We start from the raw sequence: 22271 nt of genomic DNA, 5'->3' as shown, positions 1-22271 counted from the left end.
GGTGACAGTGGCCACCCTTGTATTTTTCCTGACATCAGTGAAAACGTTTCCAGTGAATTTCACTAAGCATAGTAACGGCTTTTGAACTAAGTTAGAAATATTTCGTCACGTTAAAGAAGTATCCGTATATTCCCATCGGTTTACTTTTTAATACCAGGAAAGGCGGCTGGATTTGTCAAGCGCCCATCAGCATCCACCCCGGGGAGCTCGCAGTTTGGGGCCTGGCTCTCCCTCCATGACCAGCGGGTTCACACACATCCTGAGCTCGAGCCGTCCTTGCATCCCGACCGCTGGCGCCTGCTTGACCGCGGCCCGCCGGTTCTCAGTGTGCCGATATTCGGTGTAAACTTTTGCATGAATACTCCCAAGGAAGACTGACCTGTGGTCCGATTTGTATTCAGTCTTTTCGGGGACTTCGTATCGATGTGATTATGCTCATTTCATAAAAAAGTATTTGTCCTATTTTTATTTTTTGCAAATATAAGCTTGACTGTTTGTGTGCATCAGTATAAGGATTAGGCTTGGTCTGCACCTTTCTTCATCCTGCTACAACTAACACCTGAACAACTGCTAAGCCTCGTGAGAGGTTTCGGCAGGCCCGGCTCTGTTTCTGTGCACGTATCACCCCTCTAATCAGTGCATCCGACCCAGGAGGTGGGCACAGCTCGGGTCTCCACGTGCAGCTAAGAAAATGCAGGCTCAGGGGGTCCAGCCGGCCTCGGGCTGCAGACCTAGCATGTGGGGGACTGTGACTCCCCTGCTCCAGCCTGACTGTCAGTCATCTGTCCTGGGCCCCTTTGTGTTATTTTAATTATTAACTGGGCATCCTCGCTTCTCTTTTGTCTTTGGTTTGACTAGATGTTCACTCTACTTTGGGATGTTTCTCGTGTACAATTTAGACATCCCGCTGAGGTTCTTAATCCCATAATTGCTACCTTTCTGCACCAGCGTGCACAGGGTTTGGCTGCCTGCCATGGACTCTCAGGACCCGACTTGTGCCTGAGGACTCAGCTGGAGGGACAAGGCCTACACCTAACGGGTGAAATTGCGCCAAGTCTAAACGACAGTCACCCAGGCAGGGCTTGGTGGCTGGCCGCGCAGGAGGGTAGATATTAGGTGTCCACAGAGTTCAGAGGAGAAAGACAGGAGTCCTCGGGGGGCTGAGGGAAGGCTGTGGACGCCGAGCTGGCTCTGGTAGGGGGGACCTGTGTGGCTCTGAGGGCTCCCGCCGGGGAGCGCGGGGACAGCCAGGATGACTGGGGCCCCCGATAGCTGCGCATGCTGCCTAACTAGTTCCCTGCTGAGGACCAGCGGCCTGTTTCCTGCATTTATAACCACATGCAGACACACACAGCTTTTTCCACGCCTGTGGCAGGGGTTATCGGATTACAGTGCATAGGCCAAATCTGGCCCGATGCCCAGGGTTATCAATAAAATGTTATTGGGGCACAGCCATGTCCACTCACTCACATAGGGGCCATTTCTGCTTTCACACTGTAACGGCAACGTGGAGCATTTGGGGCAGAGAACGTACGTCCCACAGGCTCAAATATCTACTATTTGGCCCTTCATGGGAAAAGTGTGCTGATCCCAATCCATGGCTTCTCGTCTTAGTATTTCCTTAGAATAAATTCCTTAAATAACATTTACAGATCAAGGGGTGTACAGATGAAGTTTTGATATTTACTCCGTCCATGCCTTTCAAAAAAATGTTATGCTAATTTATGACTCCAGCAGCAATGTAGGGGAGTGGTTTTTTTCCCCCCACATGCTTAGAAACTCCAGTTATTATCATGATTTCAAATTTTTACCAATCCTATATGTGAAAAGGGATATGGTAAGATTATACTGAAATTTCTTTGTTAGTGACATGTAAAATTTCTTCTATTAAATTTCTATTTGTTTCTTTGCCATCTTTTTCACTAAGGTGCTCAGATGTTTCTTATTGCTTTCTAAGAACTCTTTATATGTGAAAGATATTTATTGTCACATAAGTTATCAGTCTGTTCTTTTCCCATTACTATGATGTTTTAAGTACTTTATAGTTTGATTTGTATCAGGTGGGACATTTCCCTGTGATTATGGTCTTTTTTCAAAAACTTTTTGCATATTTTCATGTATTTATTCTTCCACGTAAACGAGAAAATAATTTTGTCCTAAACCTGTTCTGATTTGATTGGAATTGCATCGACTGTGCAGAACAATGGACAGATAATGCGTATTTGTACTTCACTGAGTCTTTCCAAGGAAGTAATTCATCAGCCTATTGGTTCAAGTCTTTTTTCAAATTCTTCGGTATAATTTTGTCAGTATAATTCTGTATATCATGTCAATATAATTTTTGTTAAGTTTAGGTTTTCTAGGAAGATAATCCCATAATTTTTTTTAAAAAATGATAAAACTATCACTTTTAAACATTTATGACTCCTTTCTTTTTCTTATTGCATTAGACAGATAGTTAGAACTTATAGGAAAATATTAACCAATAGTTCTGGCAGCGACTATTTTTTCTTGAGTTTCACTTCCGAGGGCACCGCCCCTAAAGCTTCGCTGGTGAGGGCCATGCAGACTTCTCTTGGTTCCTGTGATCGAGTCTCCGAGGGTAAGAAAAGTTCTCCTATGTCTAGCTCATTAAGACTTTCCTAAAGCGAGCCTTCGAGGTTGATTTCATCTGATGCTGGGAGCGTCTACAGAGGTGACCAGATGGCGTGTCCGAGAAGGACCCTGACACGGCAGAGCGGAGGCCTGGCGGGGAGCGGGGCCTGAGCAGAGGATGGGGCGCCGCAGCCCGAGAGGTGAGAGGACAGGGAGTGGGCGCGGGGTGACTGGGTGAAGATGGGACCGGAGACGAGACCGAGGTGAGCAGGGACGTGGGCGTGGAGGGCTCCTGAGATCGCCGGCTGAGAATTCACTGAGAAGCTGAGGGCCGCAGGCTGTCAGGTCTCGCTCCGGGCAAGACGGGAGAAAGGTGAGTGCGTTCTGACACGAACTGGGAAGGACAGACGCCCATGGTCACCCGAAGCCTTTCCACCTAGAATAACAGCCAAGGCCTCGGAGCCACGAGCCCATCGGCCTCACGCTGAGGAGACGCAGTCGTGGCACATTTACATTTAATTCTCGGGCATATTCGTACCTGCTGCGGGGTCTTGTTGGAGAAAATGACAGCGGATCCCCCTTCTTCTGCGTCCGGGTATTTGGGGAAGCTGCCGGTTAAGTGCCTGAGGAGGTAAGAAAAGCAGGCAGATTAAACCGAAATGCTCGCAGTCGCCCGCTACACCCCCCACCCCCCGGCTGGCTCCGCCTGTGCCCATTCAGATGAGTGCTGGCTCCTGGGGGGGCTCCCTGCCATCCTCGGCCGGACGCGGGGCCCCTCAGGAGCAGGCTCCCCCCCACAGGAATCGCTGCTCTCTCCCTTTGAAACAGATTGTTCGCTTCGCCTTATTTTTCCCCTTTAAATTAATGAGATGCTCTGTGCTTGAGCTAAGAATGGCCGAGAGGAGCACAAATCATTTCTTCCTGTTTAAAGCTGCAGATAAACACAGGAGCTTGAAGCTAAGCAGGCGGGGGGGGGGGGGGGGGTGGTGCTACGGGGACAGGTTTAGTCACTCGCGGGAAACACGCACCAGGCTCTAGGCTTCCGTAAGTCCCAGGGCCTGTGTTTTATGGGCTCCAAGCAGTAATTTACTCTTGCGGCAGCCCTGTAATTTGTCCGTTCTGAAAAGCAGGCTCTGTAATTTAGTGCGGAGGAATTTCAGAAGGAGATGTAGTGAATATTTCTAGAAGACACTGACTTTGTGTGGCACTGTTATGTTTACTCCGCGTACAGGAGGAGAAGTCGACCACGTTAGTTCCATTGACACACAGAGGCGTAGGACCCAGGGGCCCGAGGAGACAACCACGTTTCAAGTGACTCTGCAACAGTGCTTCTCAAACTTTTGGCCTTAGGAACCCTTCACACTCCTGCACAACTTTTCAGTCTCCCAAAGAGCACTTTGAAAATGTGTTATTGCTATGGAGAGTTACTGCATTAGTAAAACTGAGCAATCTCTGAAATACGCATTTTTAAAAGTTACAATAATAAACCCATCAGATGTTAACGTCGACATCATTTTTAACGATAACACGTTTCCCCAATCAATGGAAATCAGTGAGGAGAATCTATTTGGCATCTTTGAAGTCACTCTGAGGTTTGCCTTCGTGGGACGTAGCTGGACGCTCACCTCTGCTTCTGTGCTGAATCTGCTGTCTTGGTTGAAGCGTTAGGAGGAAACCGCGGCCTCCCGCGGATGCGCAGCTGGAGGGGGGACAGCGGCTTTGATGGCCTCGTAGGTGACTGAGAAGGTTCCGCTTCGACTGCACCATTCCCGACAGCGGCGGCTCCCTAAAGGCCGCGGGGAGGTGGGGTCTGAAACCCATCGGCGGACTTTCCTTCTCTGTCACACGAACATCCGCTGGTCCGTCTCGCGCGCTGGACAGGTTTTTTGCAGACGCGTGGTTTTGCAGCACCAGGAACCGGTCGCCTGGTGCGCTGAGTTACGCGGATCTTGCCAAGGCCGACACGTTTCCTCACACCCAAATCACACCCATCCGTCCACCCAGCCGGTGTTTTCCACTAACCCATCTGTCCATCCACTTATTCACACAGCCGATCGACAAACACCTGTTCGGCACCAACCCGATTCTGGATGCGGCGATGGAGCCGGCGGCCGAGATGGAGAGGTGCTGACCCTGCCCTCGCCGCTCACATTCCTGTCACGCCGCACAGTGCTCGGCTGACGCCCGCGCTCGACTTGGACGCCGCGTGTCCGCCGGGTTCATGTCTGGGCCTCGTTAACCCGCCTGACATGCTCTGTCCCCATCATGCGGCCTGCCTGGCTCTTGGATGAAATCTGCGAGCGCGCTGGGCCGAAAACTCAGAGCCCTCTGCTGGGCCGAAAACTCAGAGCCCTCGCTCGGCTTCACACCCGACTCCTCCCAGGCCCCTCTGCTGTGCGCTTCCATTTCCACACCTAGAGCTTGGGTGGTTTTGAGGGCTCACAGCCCACCCAGCAATCTCCGTAAACTAAAAACGAAAGGATTTACATCTTCCACTTTACAGCGGGATTCTTAGCTTCGTCGCACGTCAATGTCACAGTAAGATTTAATAACATGCACTTTTCATAGTACTTTTTGCAAAAATATTAAATATGTTTATTTTTAACAGATAAGTGAAGACATTTAGCTCTTAGTCACAATAGTTTAAACAATCAATAATCTGAAATTGAATTAGTCTTATCCTGAAAGAATGTAAAAGCTGTGGTAGGGAACACATTTAAAAGATGAATTTTAAAATTTGTATCCAGAAAACGACAGTGCAAACTGACAGCTCTTTATCTTGTGTGCAGGCAGAAACGCGCACACGCACATACACACACACACACGCGTGCAGGCGCACACACACATGCGCGCACACTTTCTTGTGCTCACACCGCTCTATTCTGTCCCCGAGGGTGCCCTGCCTTTGTCCCGGTCGGGACTCTGTCCCCGTAACTTGGTCACTCGGAGGATGCTAAGAGAAAACAGCTTTTGAATTCTATTTTCTGTTCCTTGGCGGCTGGATGCCACCCCACGTTTTCGGCGTGTGCCTGGCTAAGGCGCGATCGATCTGTCACTGCCGTGACGAAGCCGCAGGTGACCAGTGTTTGCGTGCCCTGGACGCAGCGCACGGAGAAGGCGTGAAACCTCCGGGGAGAGCGCTACTCAGACGTGAGCGAATGGAAACATTGTCTCGGTTTTCTCGGTGTTTCTGGCACAGGTGCTGGGCTGACAGCGTCCCCGCAGGTGACGGCCCACCTGGGGACGTTCAGGGAGTAACCGGGACTTCAAATTACGCGGTGTCAGGAAAAATTAAAAGTAGAAACAGAGTGTCTGGTTTCTGCTGGGCTCCCATCCACCTGTCCCTCCCCCACCCCCACCAGTCCCGGAGCACGTTGTTCCTGTCCTTGCCTCCCCGAAGCCCCAGGGTCACCGAGGCGCAGAGGCCGCCCTTCTCTCCCACACGACACTGACTGGGTGCACCTTCACCACCCGCAGTGACGGGACACATGGCTGCAGGGAGGTGACCCAAGGGTGACGACTCCGACTTCACCCAGAGCTGCAGGACAAGCCGGGGAAGGAGCAGCAGCACAGGAGGAAGGCTCCCCGAGCACAGGGTCTGAGAAAGGGGAAGACAGGGCGCCGGTGTCCTGAGCTCGGTCTGCGCTGAGTCACCAGCGGGCAAGTGCTGGCTCGCCCCAGGGGGACTACATCTTTTTAAAGCAAGAATTCAGCCCTCTGGAACAGTATCTAATTTGTATTAAGAAGTATCCTTCCCAAAAGATAGACTTTAAGTTATTCATTAAATCCACTCCCTAAAGCATTTAGAAAAGTTTGAATATGAACACTGAGCATGGACTTTATTATCTAGAAAACTTGAGACACTGCTTAATCTTTTTCTAAAACAAATGGCACCGCTCGGTCCTGCAGCCCAGACGGCTTCTGGGCTGTGACGGAAGCCAGGAGCCGGGGGGCTGCCGGGTCCCCTCCCTGCCGGGGAACCAGCCTCCTGGTGACGCGTGGTCCTGCTGTCCCAGCCAAGGCTCTGGGCCTCGAGCTTCTCCCGGCTGCTTCTGTGCACCCAGCTCCTTTTACGTCTCCTCATTTTAGGGCTGAGGTATAGATGAACCTTGTAATTGTTTTTTAAGCCTCACCTGAGGAGCGAGGATATTATTTTTTCTTTTTTTTTTTTGAGAGAGGGAGGGAGGGAGGGATGTGACAGAGACACATCGATGGGTTGCCTCCTGCACGTGTCCCGACAGGGGCGGGGATTGGACCTGAAACCCAGGTACCGTCCTCGACGGGGCATCGAACCTGCGACCCAACCCTCCGGCGGGCCGGCACCCTAACGGCAGAGCCGCGCGGGCCAGGCAGCCTTGTAGCTTTTATAGCGGAATCGGTTCCGTTCTCTTTGAAGGTTCCGTCTGTGCAGCGGGAGGCTCTGGCCTCCCTCCGGGGGCCGGCGCTCCCCACCCTGCTGAAGCCGCCTGGTCGCCGCAGCTGCGCTTTCCTGCCCCCTTCCTTCTCCTTACTTCACCCCGCGCTGGCTGGGCCTCGGCGCGGGTTCCGGGCCGCTCTGCCCCCTGATCTCTGCTTGTACGTTAGCGGGCCCTCGCCTCACTTTATAATCTCCTTGAAAGCCTGGGCCATTTGTCCTTCCTTAGGTTCCTATTTTAATCCCAGTGACTTTAACGAGTATGTTTGCAAGTTCAATAACTAATCCTGTTGGGATTTTAATTGAAACCGTGTTCTCTCTATAAATTACCCAGAGCCGACGTGTCATCTTCGCATTTAACCGGAACACAGCGCGTCCTGCCGGTTACTCAAGTGGTTTGTCATGTCTTCCTGTGAAATTTATAGACTTTGTACATTTTCATATATTTCTCTTTCGTATTAATTCTATCACTGATTTAAAAAATACATTTTAACACTTCAAAATATCTATTGCTCTTATTTGCTTCTGTGATTATATTAACGATAACTCATATGACGGCAGTAATGTTACCGGGGCAAAGGCCATTCACACTGTTCTTTCCTTTCGCGGGAAGGACCGTAGCGTTTCCTCGTTAAGTGTGTAGCTCTCTTTTGTTGCAAAAAATACCCAGTGTTTCATTCATTCAAAAAATACTCATTTACTACTCCGTGGTCGACACTGTTGTAGGCACTGAGCAGAGCAGTAAACAAGATATAAAAAGCGGGCGGGTTTGGGGCGCATCTTGAAGGTAGAGCCAATGGCATTTTCTGACTGGCTGGGTGCTGGGCTGAGCTTGCGGGGGGGGGCTCTGTGCGGGGCAGCTGGAGGGGGTGAGACGCCAGCTCCGCTCTGGACTTGCGGAGCCTCCGCTGTCCCCCTACACCTGAGCGGGGACACGGCTGGACAGCTGGGCCTCCACCTCTGGAGTTTAAGAGAGCGACCTGGACGGGAGACTCACCCCCCCAGAGTCAGCGGCGTGATGGAGTCGAAAGCCGTGCACCCCAATGAGACTCCCACAGAGACGGGGGGGGGCGGGGGGCAAGGCCTGGGCAGGCCTGAGAGCGTCCGAGTGGGGCCAAGCCCCGAGCCGCTCTCCAGCCTGCAGGCTCGCTCCACTGCCCGGCGCTCCACCCGGGACTCGGCACGGCCGAGCCCACAGCCCCGAGGGCACACTGCCCACTGGGTTCCAGCAATAAAACCCTGAACTAAGGCCTCAGACGCGAGACAAAGCACGAGGGGGCTAGATGTGTAATGAAAACAGTATTTTCCTGGAAATGCAGAAACCTGGGCCTCCTGCCACTAATCAGCGGTGTGATCGGAGCAAACTGCTCCTCTCTATGGGAGCCTGGCCGGTCCCTCTCGGCCACGAGGTGCCACTGAACGAGGCTGAGTCATTCAGTTATTAAACAATGACTATTGTGAGGCTATTAGCCGATTTCCAAAGTTCCTTCCAGTTCTGGAAACTCTAGGATTTATGCATGACAAAGGCTGGCGGGGGAGGGGGGTGCTGATTTCTCACAGAATCATTCAGCGACTCACGTCCCTTTCATAAAAAAACGCCTTCAGCGCAGTGACCTGCCCGTCTGTTCCGTACTGACGACGCCCGAGGAGAAAAGCACCCACGCCCAGCAACTCTCAGCGCGCAAATGTGGGGTGGAGGGCATTTGGTAAAGTCGAGGCCCATTAAAAATTTATGCATATTGTCAAAAATTCTCACACAAATGTGCGAATGACCGGCTCCAGAGCCGGGTGATTTAGAAAGCAGGACTGCCAACATGATCCATGTCCCCCCCGGGGTCTGACACCGTGCTTTGCGGGTCCCCCGTTTCAGATGCCCGGGACAGAGATTTATCTGTGTTTCATCAAGTATGGAAAATATATGGACGGAGGGGTTTCCGGCCGGTACCCCCCAAGCCATCCCGTCACCTCCGCTTATGTCAGCAGGCTCGTAAATCTCTCCCGCCTTCTAAGGAAAGCGGCCGGTGCCACTGCACAGAAGCCCCCAGGAGTGTCCGTCGCTGCCCATAAATTCACTGACACTCAATAAAGGCAATTGGCTGCACATGGGCCCAGTCACCGCAGCCTCCATCCCTCAAAGGAGCGGAGGGAGGAGGCCTGTGCGGAGCCCGGTGGCTGCTCAGTGGCCGTCACGCGCCCGGACTTACCCCCGGGCGTCCGCGGGTCAGTCGGCGTCTTAAGCAGCCATCTCTCGGGACGGGAGCGCCTCCTGGGGCTGAGGCGTTACCTTCGCGATGCTCGGATCCTCCGGGAACCTCCCTGCCCGCCCTCTGCCCGCTCTGTTTTAAGAAAAAGGCCAGTCCATTACGAACGGCACCACTGGCTGTGGTGGTTTGGGTTGACCGTCTGCTGAGAAAATGAGGCACGGGCTTTATTTTCACCCCTCTGTCCTAAATACGCATTTATAGAGGAGCATTAAGAGCCAGGCAAGAGCATCGCCGCAGGAAGGGGTGGAAAGGTTTTCCCGGTCAAACAGGCCGCCCCCGCTTCTCCGCACGGGCCCGGTTCAAACCCAGACATCGGCCACCCGCCAGCCCTCCCGACTGAAGGGCGTCGCTGCCCCCAGCGCGAGCGCCCAGGGAGCTTAGGAGAGGGGAGGAAGTAAGCTAGCAAACTGCCTGGGCACGCACGTTTTATACCATGTCTTAGGTGCTACTTTAAAAAATAAACAATCTGTTATCAACAGCAGCAGAGTGAGTTGTAGAAAAGGGCGGTTTTAGGGCAAAACGCTTAATCCCGAAGACAGGACCTCATCCGATCAAGCGGTGAGCACGTTATTTATAAAACGCATTATTTATAAAGGGAGTGGGAGGTGATTTAAAAGATGCAGCCTCTCAGGTCCCGCCTGAGACCCGCAGACAGCGAGCTCCGGGGGCTGGGCCCAGAACTGGGATTTAACAAGCCTTCCAGCCGCCCTGGTTTGTGCTCCAGCCCCAGGGGCGTCAGGCCGGGCTCAGCGTTCAGGACAGTGTCCTCTGGGTCCCCAGCGGCTCCCCTCCGCCCGCCCGGTCGGCTCAGCACACGCTGCATCTGCTCCCCAGGCCCTGCGGCAGGAGGCGGCCGGGAGGCCTTGGGCCCTGTCCCCTGAAGGCTTGCAACCCAGAGGGAGGCATAAAGGCGGGATGCGGGGAGCGCAGCGGCCAGTGTCGCCTGGAACGGTCCACGGGGCCGAGGGAAGGGAGTGTGTCCACTGCGTTTGCACGTGAGCCCTGGGCCTGTTTTTCCACAAGACTCGGCGCCTGGAGAAACCAGAAGAACCTGTAGGGCTGCGTGTTCCTAATCCGACTTACCGCGACCACTGACACCCAGACACGCGATTTCACGGGATGTGCCCCTGTCCCCAGGCCTCGGTGGAAATGCCGGGACCTTGGGTTCCCATCCCTGCTCTCCTATGTCCCCCATTCACTTTCCACACAGCAACTGGCAGAAAAACCTCATTTGCCTTCTCATCTGAGCCACCTGCGCATGCTCACCTCGCCACCGCCGGCCACAGCTGCCGCTGAGAGTTTACTGGAAACATAATTACACGAGGAATCCGAGATAACAGGCCCCTCACGCACCCTGGGTGCCCACCCCGCTCCCACCGCCTCTGAAAGTCCGTCTTCACCCTGAAAGTCACTCACGCTCCCCATAGAAAATGTGGAGAGTAAAGGGACAGAACCGAGGCCCCGATACCCGAAGACACCTATTGTCAACCTGCTGGTGGCTTCTTCTGATGTCCCGGCAGGTCCTCAGAGGGAACAGTCCTGCACTTCCCTCGAGGCCCAAATCCGGCCTCACATAGGGCTCGCCTCAGTCCCCACTCGCTGGGAGACTGTTCTGCTCGTAACTACCCAAGTTTTTGGCCAAGTCCCCTCACTCCCCGAGTCCACGTTGCCGTCTATGAATAATGGGGTGAGCCAGCTTTCCCCCCTTTTATCTGCACAGAGCCGTCCCCAGCTCCGTGAGGAGGGGCCTGGAAGCGGGAGGAAGGGGGAGGGTCAGGAATGAGGGCCCCAGTTTCCAGGGTGTTGCTAGTGAGCCTGTGGCCTTGGCAATGCCATCTCTCCCACAGAATGACCCGGCACACTCCGCACGGCGGGGCCGGGACCCCAGGGCAGGGTTTCTGCAGCCGGAGCCCTCAGGACAAATGTGCTTTGGGAGCATCGTGGATTTTGGGATCGAGACCCGAGTCTGAACTCCAGCCCTGCCTCTCATGAGCCATGAACCCCCAGAAAACCTCACTCAACCTTCCTAAGCCTTGGTGTCCCATAAGGGCATCTGTGGCAGGCACCCGGCACCGTCCCTCATGAAGGAGCAGCCAAGAGACAGAAGACAGGCCCGTGTCTAAAGGGGCGGACAGTGATGGAAACTGGGTAGGCCAGGGTTTAGGAGAGACCCTCGCAGCCCCCCTCGTGGACAGGAGACAGCCTCTTAGGTCGACAGGAGACACCCCCTTCTCCAGGACCTCAGGAGACCCTAACATGCCCCCTCACTCCAAACACACTGCTCACCTTCGGCCCATCTCTGCCCTCGCCCGGAGCCTGCTGGGCTGTGAGCAGCCACTCTCCCCGCCTGCGGTCAGTCTGGAGCCCCTCCTCTGGGATCCTGGAGATCCCGAGATTGGCATAACTTGGGGGGACACGGGTGAAACAAGGAGTCTGTAGGCCCCACAGGCCCACCTGCCTTAAAATGACAAAGCTTGCCTTGCAGACCTGCACACGAAGGGTGAATCTGACCGCATTTAAATTATATCTTGATTTTAGAAACGAAACAAAACAAAACAAAACAGAGCATGCCAAGCCCCCTCAGAAAGAAGGAGGTTGCGGGGATCCCAGGCGCGCTGAGCCCCTGCCCCGGGCTGAAGCACATTCCCGCTATTTTGTTTGCCTGCGGTCATCTCCTCAGCTTTACCCACCGCCTGCCCCTCGCAGCCCCTCCTCACCCCCACCCTCCATCCTCAGCCCCCCTCCTCCCGCGGATGGGTGACAACCCAGCGTTTCGAAAAGACGCGGACAGCTGGGCTGGAAAGGCCGTGGACCCAGGCAGGGGCTGCAAGGCGTGCGTGGGGAGGTGCGGCCTCCTGCGCGGGGCACTGGGTTGCAGGGCCGGGCTGCGGCCAGAGGCGCTGCCGGGGCTGATCTGGGCGCTGATCTGACCGCCTCGGGCAGGGCTCCCGGTCCTGCCTTCGCTGAAGGGGAGGGGGTGCCCCGTGTGCATCACTGAATTTGAGGGGCCACTTAAAAGGGCCTCACGAAAGGAAGCAGGTAAATGACAGGGAAGTTCACAGACGGGGAAGGGATATTGACAAAACCCCAAAGCCCCCTCAATCCTCGTGGGCTCATGGAATAAATGCAAATTAAAAGGTTCCTGAGGGGGCGGGAAGGGACTCAGCCCCGCCAGTCCGAGGTGAGGGGACGGCCTGGGGAGGGGCCAGCGGGGCTGGGGGGTGGTTCAAAAGGCGGCATCTGTAACACTTAGAGATGTTAGTGTTACAGATGTATCCTTATCAAAAATAAGGATACATTGTTTAAAAAAGGTTACTGACTCCGCGTTTTCTCCTCTCAGTTGATGGAAGATTAAAAAGATAACAACCAATCCACTAACTAGGGCATCCGAGCGACAGGACGCTAGGCGACCATTAGAAACCCCTTTGGGAAAATATTTTAAAGACATGAAAAACCCAATATTAAATTTAAAAATATATATATATCTTTATTGATTTCAGAGAGAGGAAAGGAGAGGGAGAGACAGAGATAGAAACATCAATGATGAGAGAGTCATTGATCGAGCCCGCAACCTGGGCATGTGCCCTGGCCGAGAATCGAACCCTGATCACCTGGATCCTAGGTCGACACTCAAGCGCTGAGCTACACCTGGTCGGGCCCAATATTAAATTTTTTCAAATTAGAAAAAGAATCCACAAAACTGCAATTAAAACCCACATGTGCTGCCCTGGCCAGTTAGCCTCAGTGGTTTAGAGTCAGCCTGCGGACTGAAGGATCCCGGGTTCGATTCCCGTCAAGGGCATGTACCTCAGTTGCAGCCTCGATTCCCGGCCCCGGTCAGGGTGCACGCAGGAGGCAACCAATCGACGTCTTTCTCTTCCCCCCTTCCACTCTCTCTGAAAGCAATGGAGAAAACACCTTGGGGTGAAGATTAAAAAAAAAAGGCTGGGAGGAAATTTACCAGAAATTTTATAGTAACAAGCTTTGCATACAAAAATCATGATGATTTTAATGTTCTTCTTTAAACTCCTCTATCTTGTGAATTTTCTACAATGAGCATGTATTACTTTTAACATTGGGAAGAAAGACTTCCTTTAAAATAGTTTAAAAATCGACTTAAGAAAACAAGTCTGAGAAGCACCCTCTTTGGCAACTGTAAGTAGTCATCAGCTGAGCTAAGAAGTGTCCGAACCTGTGGCGCATCTACACGAACGCTGACTCCTGGTAACCGCCCGCTCCCCCGCTGGAGTCTAGCCTGAGGGTTCATCACGTCGGGTGTTTCAAAAGACCAGATTCGCCTTTTATTTGTCTTTGATTTAGAAGAGCAAGGAAAAGTGTTTTATCAAAGTCAATCAGGTAAATGTAACCCAATTAAGGAGATGAGCTCACCCTGACCCCGCTTGGCTTCCCCGGAGGGATCTCGACAGCCCCGCGTCCCGCGCAGCACAGCCTGGGCGCTGCTGACTGGGCCGCGGACGTCGGGGCACTGACCCGGGACCGACGCTCTCAAGGGGTCGGCCAGCGAGGCCGCGTCTTCAAAGGCAGCCCAGCGCCCCTGGGCCGCAGGGAGGGGGCCGCTCCCCGGTGACCCCAGGGCCTGCAGAAGGCTCCCTCGACCTTCCCAGAGCCTCAGGTGAGGGGAGGCCCCCCCCCAGCCTTTGATCCCAAGGTGATTTGCAACAGTGTCGGCAGGCACCCGTCCATCACTTTGGAAACATCAGGCTGTTAGAAAATGTTACATGTTTATTTTGGACTATGCCCAGCACATTGCTTGTCTTTCTTCTATTATATTTTAACTAGGCTTTTTATTGTAAAAATAACGCTTATTCAAAAAGACTTCTAAAGAAGAGAGTAACATAAAATAAAGGGTAACGCCACTGGTCTAGTTTCCAGCGGTGGCCACACTAACAGTGAACCCTTCCAGAAATTCTCCACACATACAGAGACATAATTAATAAGTTCAATGTGTGTATGAATATATATGTATACATGTATATGTATCTGTACATTTTATGTATTTTAGCTAATTTAAGGTTATAGTTGTACATAGTGCTTTCAACTTGATTTTGTCACCTGAAAATAAATTGGATTTAAAAATGTCTATATAAAAGTAAAGAATCACACCCTGCCTGGTGTGGCTAAGCGGTTAGGGCATCAGACTTTGGGCAGAAGGGTCATGGGTTCGAGTCCCAGTCAGGGCACATGGCCAGGGTTTCAGGCTCGATCCCCAGTGGGGGGCGTGCAGGAGGCAGCCGATCAATGACTCTCTCATCAGTGATGTTTCTCTCTCTCTCTCTCCCTCTCCCTTCCTCTCTGATATCAATAAATCAATTTTAAAAATTACATAATTTTAGAGAAGAAAAGGAAAACATAATTGGGCAGTTCAATATAAAATATTCTGGTGGTAATATGCATTTCAAGAAAATGTACTTTTGATACTGTGATTTTTATATTCATGATAAAATAAAATTTCAAAACAAATTTTATTTTAAAAAAAGATACCAGCCGTTTCATTATAAAAAATCAGTTCCCGAAGTCTTAGCCTCGGCATTTCACTTTCCCCAAAGGAAGCGCGAGCCCTCGGGACCCCCCTCGCGGTTTCTGCGCCCGGCTCACCTGCACTCGATGAACCAGCGGCGGATCTGGTCCTGCAGGTGCTCCCTGATGTCGGGGCCCTCGGTCAGCTCCAGCTCCTCCCGGACGCCGGCCGCGGCCTTCCCGTAGTCCTCCTCGTGCTGCGCCTGCACCTCCCGCCGCTGCTGGCTCGCCCGCTCCGCCTGGGTCACCGCCGCGCTCGCCTCGTTGAACAGCGGGGGCGGGTTCTGGAAACACAAGGGGAGGCTGCAGGCCCAGGGAGACCGCCGGCGCTCGCGGGCATCTTACCCACGGCCCACGCAGGTCGCGAGGCTCGGACGTGGGGGGTATCTGCCGGAGTCACGGCCACGAGGGGGAAAGCCGGGGCTCAGGCCACACCGCGTCCCAGAGTCCCGGGGGGAGTTGGCGTGGAAAATGCACATTCAGTAAAGCTTTCCACACTCACCCAAACTACAGAAAGGAAACCTTTCCCGAGTGGTCTCGGTCAGTGGGAGAAAAGGCTGGAATAAGGCAGCACCTGGGGCGGGACAAGGGCTGGGAAGAGGGGAAACCCACATCCGCCCTGAGCACATCTGTCCTCTTGCGTCCGCCCCGAGGGGAGGATTCTCTGCTGGTCCTGACCTTCGCCGATGTCATATCTTATTGTCAGAACGTTTCCCCCTCGAGGTCTGCAGATCAGCAAGTGGGCCAACGCCTGGCCGCTGAGCCCACCCCGGTGCTCAGCCGGGCCCAGCGCCCGCGGAGGGTGTCAGAGCAGATGCCAGGCGATGTCGAGACAGAGCCCCTGTTCTTTAAAATCCCCAGAGAAAGGCAGCTGGTGGGACAAGAGCGACGCGGGACGCGGCCTGGGACTACGGCGGGCAGTCTAGGAAAGCGCTGCGCTGTGGGCGTGGGTGGGAGGAGCTGAAGGACTCGGAGGAGGAAGACACGCGCGGGGCTCGCAGTGCCGGGAACCCGAGGGCGGGGGGACAGGTGTCCTGCACAGGCGCAGGTCCCCAGCTGCCAGCGGCTCAGGCATTCGGCCCAGGCCACTCAGCAAGGACGGGCCGACTCAGGGGTGAGCTGGAGCCACCGTAATGGCTCATGAGACTCAATGGATATGTTTTCAGAATTTTAATTTTTTTAAATCCGCACCCGAGGATATTTTTTCCATTGCTTTTCAGAGAGAGTGTAAGGGAGAGAGAGAGAGAGAGAGACACATCGATTGGTTGCCTCCCACATGTGCCCCACCAGACTGGGGATCGAGCCTGCAACAGAGGTACGTGCCCTTGACTGGAATTGAGCCCGAGACCCTTCAGCCCGCGGGCCAAGGCTCTAACCACTGAGCCACCACCCAGGGTCGGCTCCTCCTCGTGAGGATGGGGCCGGCATTAGGCGTGAGGCTGAAGGGGCCCCTCCCTGGAAAGCCTGTCCAGAGCCCAGGGGGTATGCTCAGTGCAGGTCCACCACGGGGGCTGGTGCGGGGGTCCGTGTGATTGTTGTCCCTGTCCCAGCAGCACCCACACTGATGTGCATGGGACCCAGGCTAGGAAGCTCCCTTGTAGAGAAAATTCCAGAACAAGAGAAAAACGTTAAAGCCCATTTCGAAAGTTGCGCATTTAGTATATGACAAAATCCAAGGTCTTGTCTCCGTCGACAAAACTGTAAATGTAAATCAATTACTTGGGAAGGGAAAAAAGGGTAATGTTAAAGATTCAATTCAGGTCATATTCTGAAATAAATTCCGAATGGTTGAAATAGTTAAATGTGACAAGTACACACACGCACACGCACAACCTCCAAGAAATACCTGTGAGCCCCTGGGAGTGATTTCTCAACTTGAAACCACAGTCCAGATGTTGTTGGAATTTGGCGTCCACTTAATGACACAAAATCAAGTGAGAAAAATGGAAAGAAAATCGCACCTACAAGAGTTTATAAAAATATGCATCGGAACGTCCAAGGAAATAAGCTGCCTACGTTTAGTACAACGTGTGACAGTTATGGCAGGAAAAAACCTCAAAACTGCTTCAAAACTGAGTCTGGAATGAGAATTATAGACTCAATTTAAAGAACAATCTTAAAAACAAGCTCCACGGCCTCACCCTGCAGGTGCGCAAAGGCATGGCCTTATATTACACACTGTGTCCAAACAGAGGCGGGAATTCCCTTTCATCCTATGAAGAAGCACCGTCTCCAGTTCCCACATCTCCCAGGTAATGCCCCTCATTCCTAGAGTCTGCATTTCAAATGTAAGAAGCAGGACTTCCCAGTTCTTCAGAGTTTCCTCTGACCTCTCCAGGACGACCTGAAGCTCAGGGTTTCTGCGACGTGCTCGTGGGTCTGCTGCAAAGGCCGCACTTCCTCCCTGTGCTGAACGTGCAACATTGTATCGAGGTCCCGCGTCCACCTGACGATCCTCAGTCAGCGAGTCCCACGAATGGCCCCCACCCCATCACACCCTCCTCTCGGTCCTTCGCAATAAACCCCTTTCCCAGAGGCACCCACACAAACTGTAGCTGAAGCTGGGCCTTTCCCGGTGTACCCCTAAGAGTGAGGCACTGAGCAGGTGACTCCCGTGGTCCGTGTCCCGCCAGTGGCTCTCCCGAAACGCTGGGCGAACGATGCTGCTCCCGTGACCTGCGAGTGGGGGGGAAGCCTCCCAGCTCCCCTCGGGTTTTCACTGTCCCCACGATCTTTCACTGGGGTTCTTCACTCACACTTGCACCTGCCTTTGAGGTAGAAATGGGGACGGGACCATCCCGTTGACAGATGACACCAAGGTTCATAAGGGGGTTTCCACCGTCACTGGTGTTAACGGAGAAGCCACGAGAAGCTCCCCGGGTTCCTCCCGCCACACCACGGGGTGCTGCTCACACGTGTGTTCATGCCTGTTTCTCCACACGGACTTTCTCCGGCAGAAATGCACTTGGGGTCCCTGGGAGAGTCTTCCTCCAGTTGCTTCTGAATTTAACGGTTGTCATATAGTTGGGTCCCGTGTTAACGAGCAGCGTTTCCTCGGGGCTAACAGATCGTTTCCTCCTTGGCAACTCTGATCACACGGAATTCAAATTCGAGAATTCATCGTCCCATAAACAGCAACTCATTTAAAAACAAATTACGAATATTAAAAGGGAAACAGGGAACATGATAACACACAATGTAGCGAAATACATTAGCTGCAGAATTACGCGTCTTAATGAAGGCTTCCCACGGGAATAAGCCATTATGTTTACAAGCTCCCCACAGCTAATGACCCGGGACCGGAGAACGCAACCCGCGGACGGCGGGTCCTCCGTCAGCAGAAACACACGTATTAATAATTGATGTTGCTGTAGAAACAGGACATCGGGGGACACTTCCCGGGTTGGAGGGGAAATAGGACTCCACGGCCCATTAACTTAAAATGCTTAGCTAATGTTTCATGGGCTTCGTCTTTAGAAATCCGTGTTCAAATTAGTAAGAGAAAATGGACATTTGTCCAAATGAAAATCCATTCCATTTGTCAGTCGCAAGTACACTTGCAAATAAGCGGCTGGGTGAGGGCGGCTTTCTCCAAAGCTCGCGGTCCTGGGGGGTCCCGCTTCTTCACGGTGCTTTGCTGTCCCCGAAGGCGAAGACACAGCAGTGAGGAGACGGGGGGCATCTAGCGAAGCGAATGACCATCCTGAGGGACCTCTTGCTAGAGATAGATGTGCCCGGCCGCCTCCGGGAGCAGCGGGTGTCGGCTGGTTAGGGAGCCCTCGGGCCCCCGTTCCTGGGCCACCGGCGCCCCTCGTCTGTCCCGGCCCATGGAACGACCGTCTCACGCTGTGGCGGGCACGGCTCTCCAGTTGCTCCATTTCAAGATTGCGTGTGGGTCCCTTAGTTTATAGAAATAAGCCATTTTGTTTCATTTCATTTTAAACATTTAAAAAAATTGATTTCGAGAGAAGGAGAGGGAGAGGGAGAGAGAATAAAACGTCGGTGAGAGAACCATCAACACTGACCGGCTGCCTCCCGCACCCCCCAGCTGGGGATCGAGCCCACAACCCAAGCAGGCGCCCCGACCGTGACTGAACTGGTGACCTCGCGGTGCCTGGGAAGACGCCCAGCCACTGACCACGCCGGCCGGGCGCCATTTCATTCCATTTCAGGGTAATGTCTCTGTATTTCGACATCCGTGTTTATACTGACCTGGGCCTGCTCAGAACGACAAAGCCAGTGGGAGCGGGGACAGCTGCAGGGAGACCCAGAGCCCGCGGTCTCCAGTGTCCTCTGCCAGCCGCACAGCTACGCTGGGCCTTTGTTTGAAGGCGCCACAATCTGAGCGGGTGCCAAACTATTAAAGATTAAAAATGTTCTAGTCCGTTAAGCCCAATTTCTAAAAATTTCTTGGTAGTTTCACAATGTGCGAATTAGGAGCTGGGCTGGAACAGTCTGGTTGAGCTTATAACTGATCAGTGGAGGAAGCTTCTCTGCTACTAGCGTCCCACTTTCTTTGAAAGTGTTTTAAATAAACACTTCGATGGCGCTTACAGGTTGCAAAGCGCTATTTTAAGTGCTAATTTATTTACTTCTCATAATAATCTCATGGGTAGGTACCATCATTATTTTCATTTTAAATCTGAGGAAGCTGAGGCACAGAGAGGTCGAGGAGCTTACCCAGGGTCACACAGCCAGGAGGTGGCAGGCTGGGCTTGGCCTCGGGGCACTGATTCCGGGAACCTTACCCTCTGTGCTTTGCTGTGTCTCTCCACTGACAGGTTTCTTACAGCTTGAAACATTTAGTCTGAAAATGTTTTTTGATGGCTCCTATGGATCATACTTTTTAAAAAACGTGCATTTGTAATTTCAGGAGCTATTGCCCATCTGCCTTGCGAAGAGGTTGACCCGTCCCTCGGCCCCCGACAGTCCTGGCCAACACTGTGACATTAACCTTTCTGATCCTGGCTAACTGCAAGGTAAAAGGGCGATTTTTAAACAAGCCTTTTCAAATCACGACTCATGCGAGCATCTAGACCCACGATTCTAAGCCACTGGAAGAAAAACATCGGCTGACACCCGGCGCTCGCTGTGCACAACGTGAGACTATTCTGATTATTTACAGAGACCAGTGTCTTCAATACGGACACAGAACCACGAGCGGGAGCCGGGACCGTTTCCAACCTGCATATGCGGGGGTCTCGGCACCAGGAAGCCAGGTCTCCGCCCGAGTCCCCCCGGCGGGTGGTGGGGCCAGAGTGAGAGCCCAGGCGGCTCCAGAGTCACGGCCTCAGCCGCCCTGGGGCTGCCTCGAAGGGCTCCGCCTGGGCCTCACTGGAGATAAATTAGGACAGAGTCACCCACAGGAATCCTGGGGTCAGGAGGCGAGAGGGAGAGAGGACTTCTCACCCTTGGATTTCTGATGGCCTGGAGGCCTGGACAAGACGACAGCAGAGTCATAATAAAAACAACATCGGACGAAAGGTTCCCAGGCCACTAGATTGTAAAATCCCACTTAACAGGAAAAAAAAAGTGACTTTTCCTTTTTTCCCAAAACATCTTGAGGTGGACTTTCAAATCAACGAAGGTGACTCAGGGTCCTCACTGGTGCTCTGATCCCTCGCTCGCCCGTTGGGGGCCTGCACACCCAGCCCCCGCCCCAGGACCACTGCGCGGCCCGGTCTGTGGACCGTCCCGGGGGCGGCGCCTCTTGCTGAGGGACGGACCCCCAGCATCTCCGGGCAGCCACAGCCGCCGCTGCTCCGGCTCAGCTGCCGACACATCCGACGAGCAGGGGCCGAGACGTTTTCTATTTTGAAGTCAGCGGCCTGCGTGTTTCATGCAGCGACTTGTTTTGAAGTGTTTCGTCATTTGTGACACAGGAAAGTTACCACCTTCTTGATACTTTGTATTGTGTGACGTTCAGTTATCAGGACAACGCGCGGGGTCTCCCAAGACGATTCCCGGCAGCTGTGGTTCCTGGACGGTGCGTGGTCCCTCCCGAAGTCCCACAGCTCTCACGGGGGATGAGACCGAGGCTCAGAGCCGGGGGGGGTCGCTCAGTGTCTCCCACGGGCCCACGTTCCCAGCTGGCCACCCGGGTGCCTGGCTCTGCACCACATGGCGAGCAAACCCTTCCACGCTGACGGCGGAGGCTCCCACTCATTTCTAAGATGCAGCCTCCCCTGAGGGCACTTGGGGGATGGCTCTTTTGCATTTAAAATAGAAAACAAATCTAAAACAAATCAAAACAGAACCCCATACATCATGGCCCATCCGTTTATTGAGAATAAATTTCCTTCTAGAAACAATCCAACGTCATATGGAGCCAAATACATTAAATAACGCACATGGCTGGGCTGGACGACAAGGCTCCTGGCTGATATTAAACTGTGACCGTAAAAGAGCGTTTCATTTTGATTCTTGGCTCATTTTGGCTTTGACGGTCCTTTCCACAGAGGGGCCCGCGGGTGCCGAGGGCGGGGAAGCACAGGGCACTGCACCCGCCTTCCCAACGGAGCCATGGAGGGAGTGCGCCCGGGTGCCCCACTCCTGCTTGGGGTGACTTGATAATAGAAAGAAGTCGAATTTATTCACCAAAAAGTAATCCAGCGCCCAGCTTGCTTCGTGTTAGGATGTGAGAGTGAGCAGAGTTCGAGGGGTCTCTGGTGCGTTTCACGGTGACAGTTCTCTCTCTTTAATGCGCGTCCCCCACTGTTCATTAGGATGCAAACATCGATAGCTTCAGGCCAACACAGAATATATACGGTCGTGACTGTGGGACAAATTATTCTGAAGGGGTCCGCAGAGTGAGGCGTATGGCATTCATTACGTCCCCTCTACCTGATCCACCCCATCGGCTCTGCCAATTAGAGCAACTGCACATGAATGTTCAGAGGGCTATTTATTTTCCTTTGTAGATTTCAGAATATAAATATTTAAAATGGCGATATCAGAAAAAAAAAGTGTATATCACAGTGTAAGAAAAACATTTGGCGTAAGACACTTCTCGCTCTAATTCTGGTTTTGGTTCCTAAAGAGTCTCCCCTGGAAACAGGCTGAGTTTCCTGTACAGTTTTGATCAGATAAGCCAGTGGTTTCGACGCTGGTGTGATAGGACACAGTCACACAATGGAAAAATGAAGCTTTAAAATGAGCAGACAATATCTTAATTAGTGACAGAGTGGAAAATGTATGCAGTCGGAGACACGTCTCCGATTTGGGGTAATGGATTTTTACGGTTATCAGCCAGTGAGCAGAGATACCATTCTTTATAAATTGAATCCATATATTATACGATGGAGTAAAATTTCAGATGAGCGTGAATATCTAGAGAGCACGCATGTGCGCGCACACACGCACACACATGCACACGCGGCGGGGAAGCCGCGCTTAATAGAAAACAGATAAGTCCCTCTCCTTATATTGCCCAGGCTCTGCGCTGCTGAAAAATTAACAGG

At 53.0% G+C, this 22271-nt stretch overlaps 1 protein-coding gene across 1 annotated transcript in view; it reads right to left on the bottom strand.

Annotated features, from left to right (window-relative positions):
- The window catches only part of DRC11 (dynein regulatory complex subunit 11), a 71356-nt gene that overhangs the window by 34925 nt on the left and 14160 nt on the right, over positions 1-22271 (bottom strand). Inside the window, exons 6-7 of the mRNA XM_081141897.1 lie at positions 14890-15095; positions 3134-3218 (exon numbers count right to left, since the gene is read on the bottom strand). Of these exons, the coding sequence (XP_080998023.1) occupies positions 3134-3218; positions 14890-15095 (291 nt within the window). The remainder of the gene's footprint in view (positions 1-3133; positions 3219-14889; positions 15096-22271) is intronic.

Source organism: Miniopterus schreibersii (genome assembly GCF_964146895.1).
Source record: "Miniopterus schreibersii genome assembly, chromosome: 7".
Taxonomy (NCBI): Eukaryota; Metazoa; Chordata; class Mammalia; order Chiroptera; family Miniopteridae; genus Miniopterus; species Miniopterus schreibersii.
The sequence above is the reverse complement of the archived record's forward strand: the minus strand, read 5'-3'. Positions and strand labels throughout refer to the sequence as shown.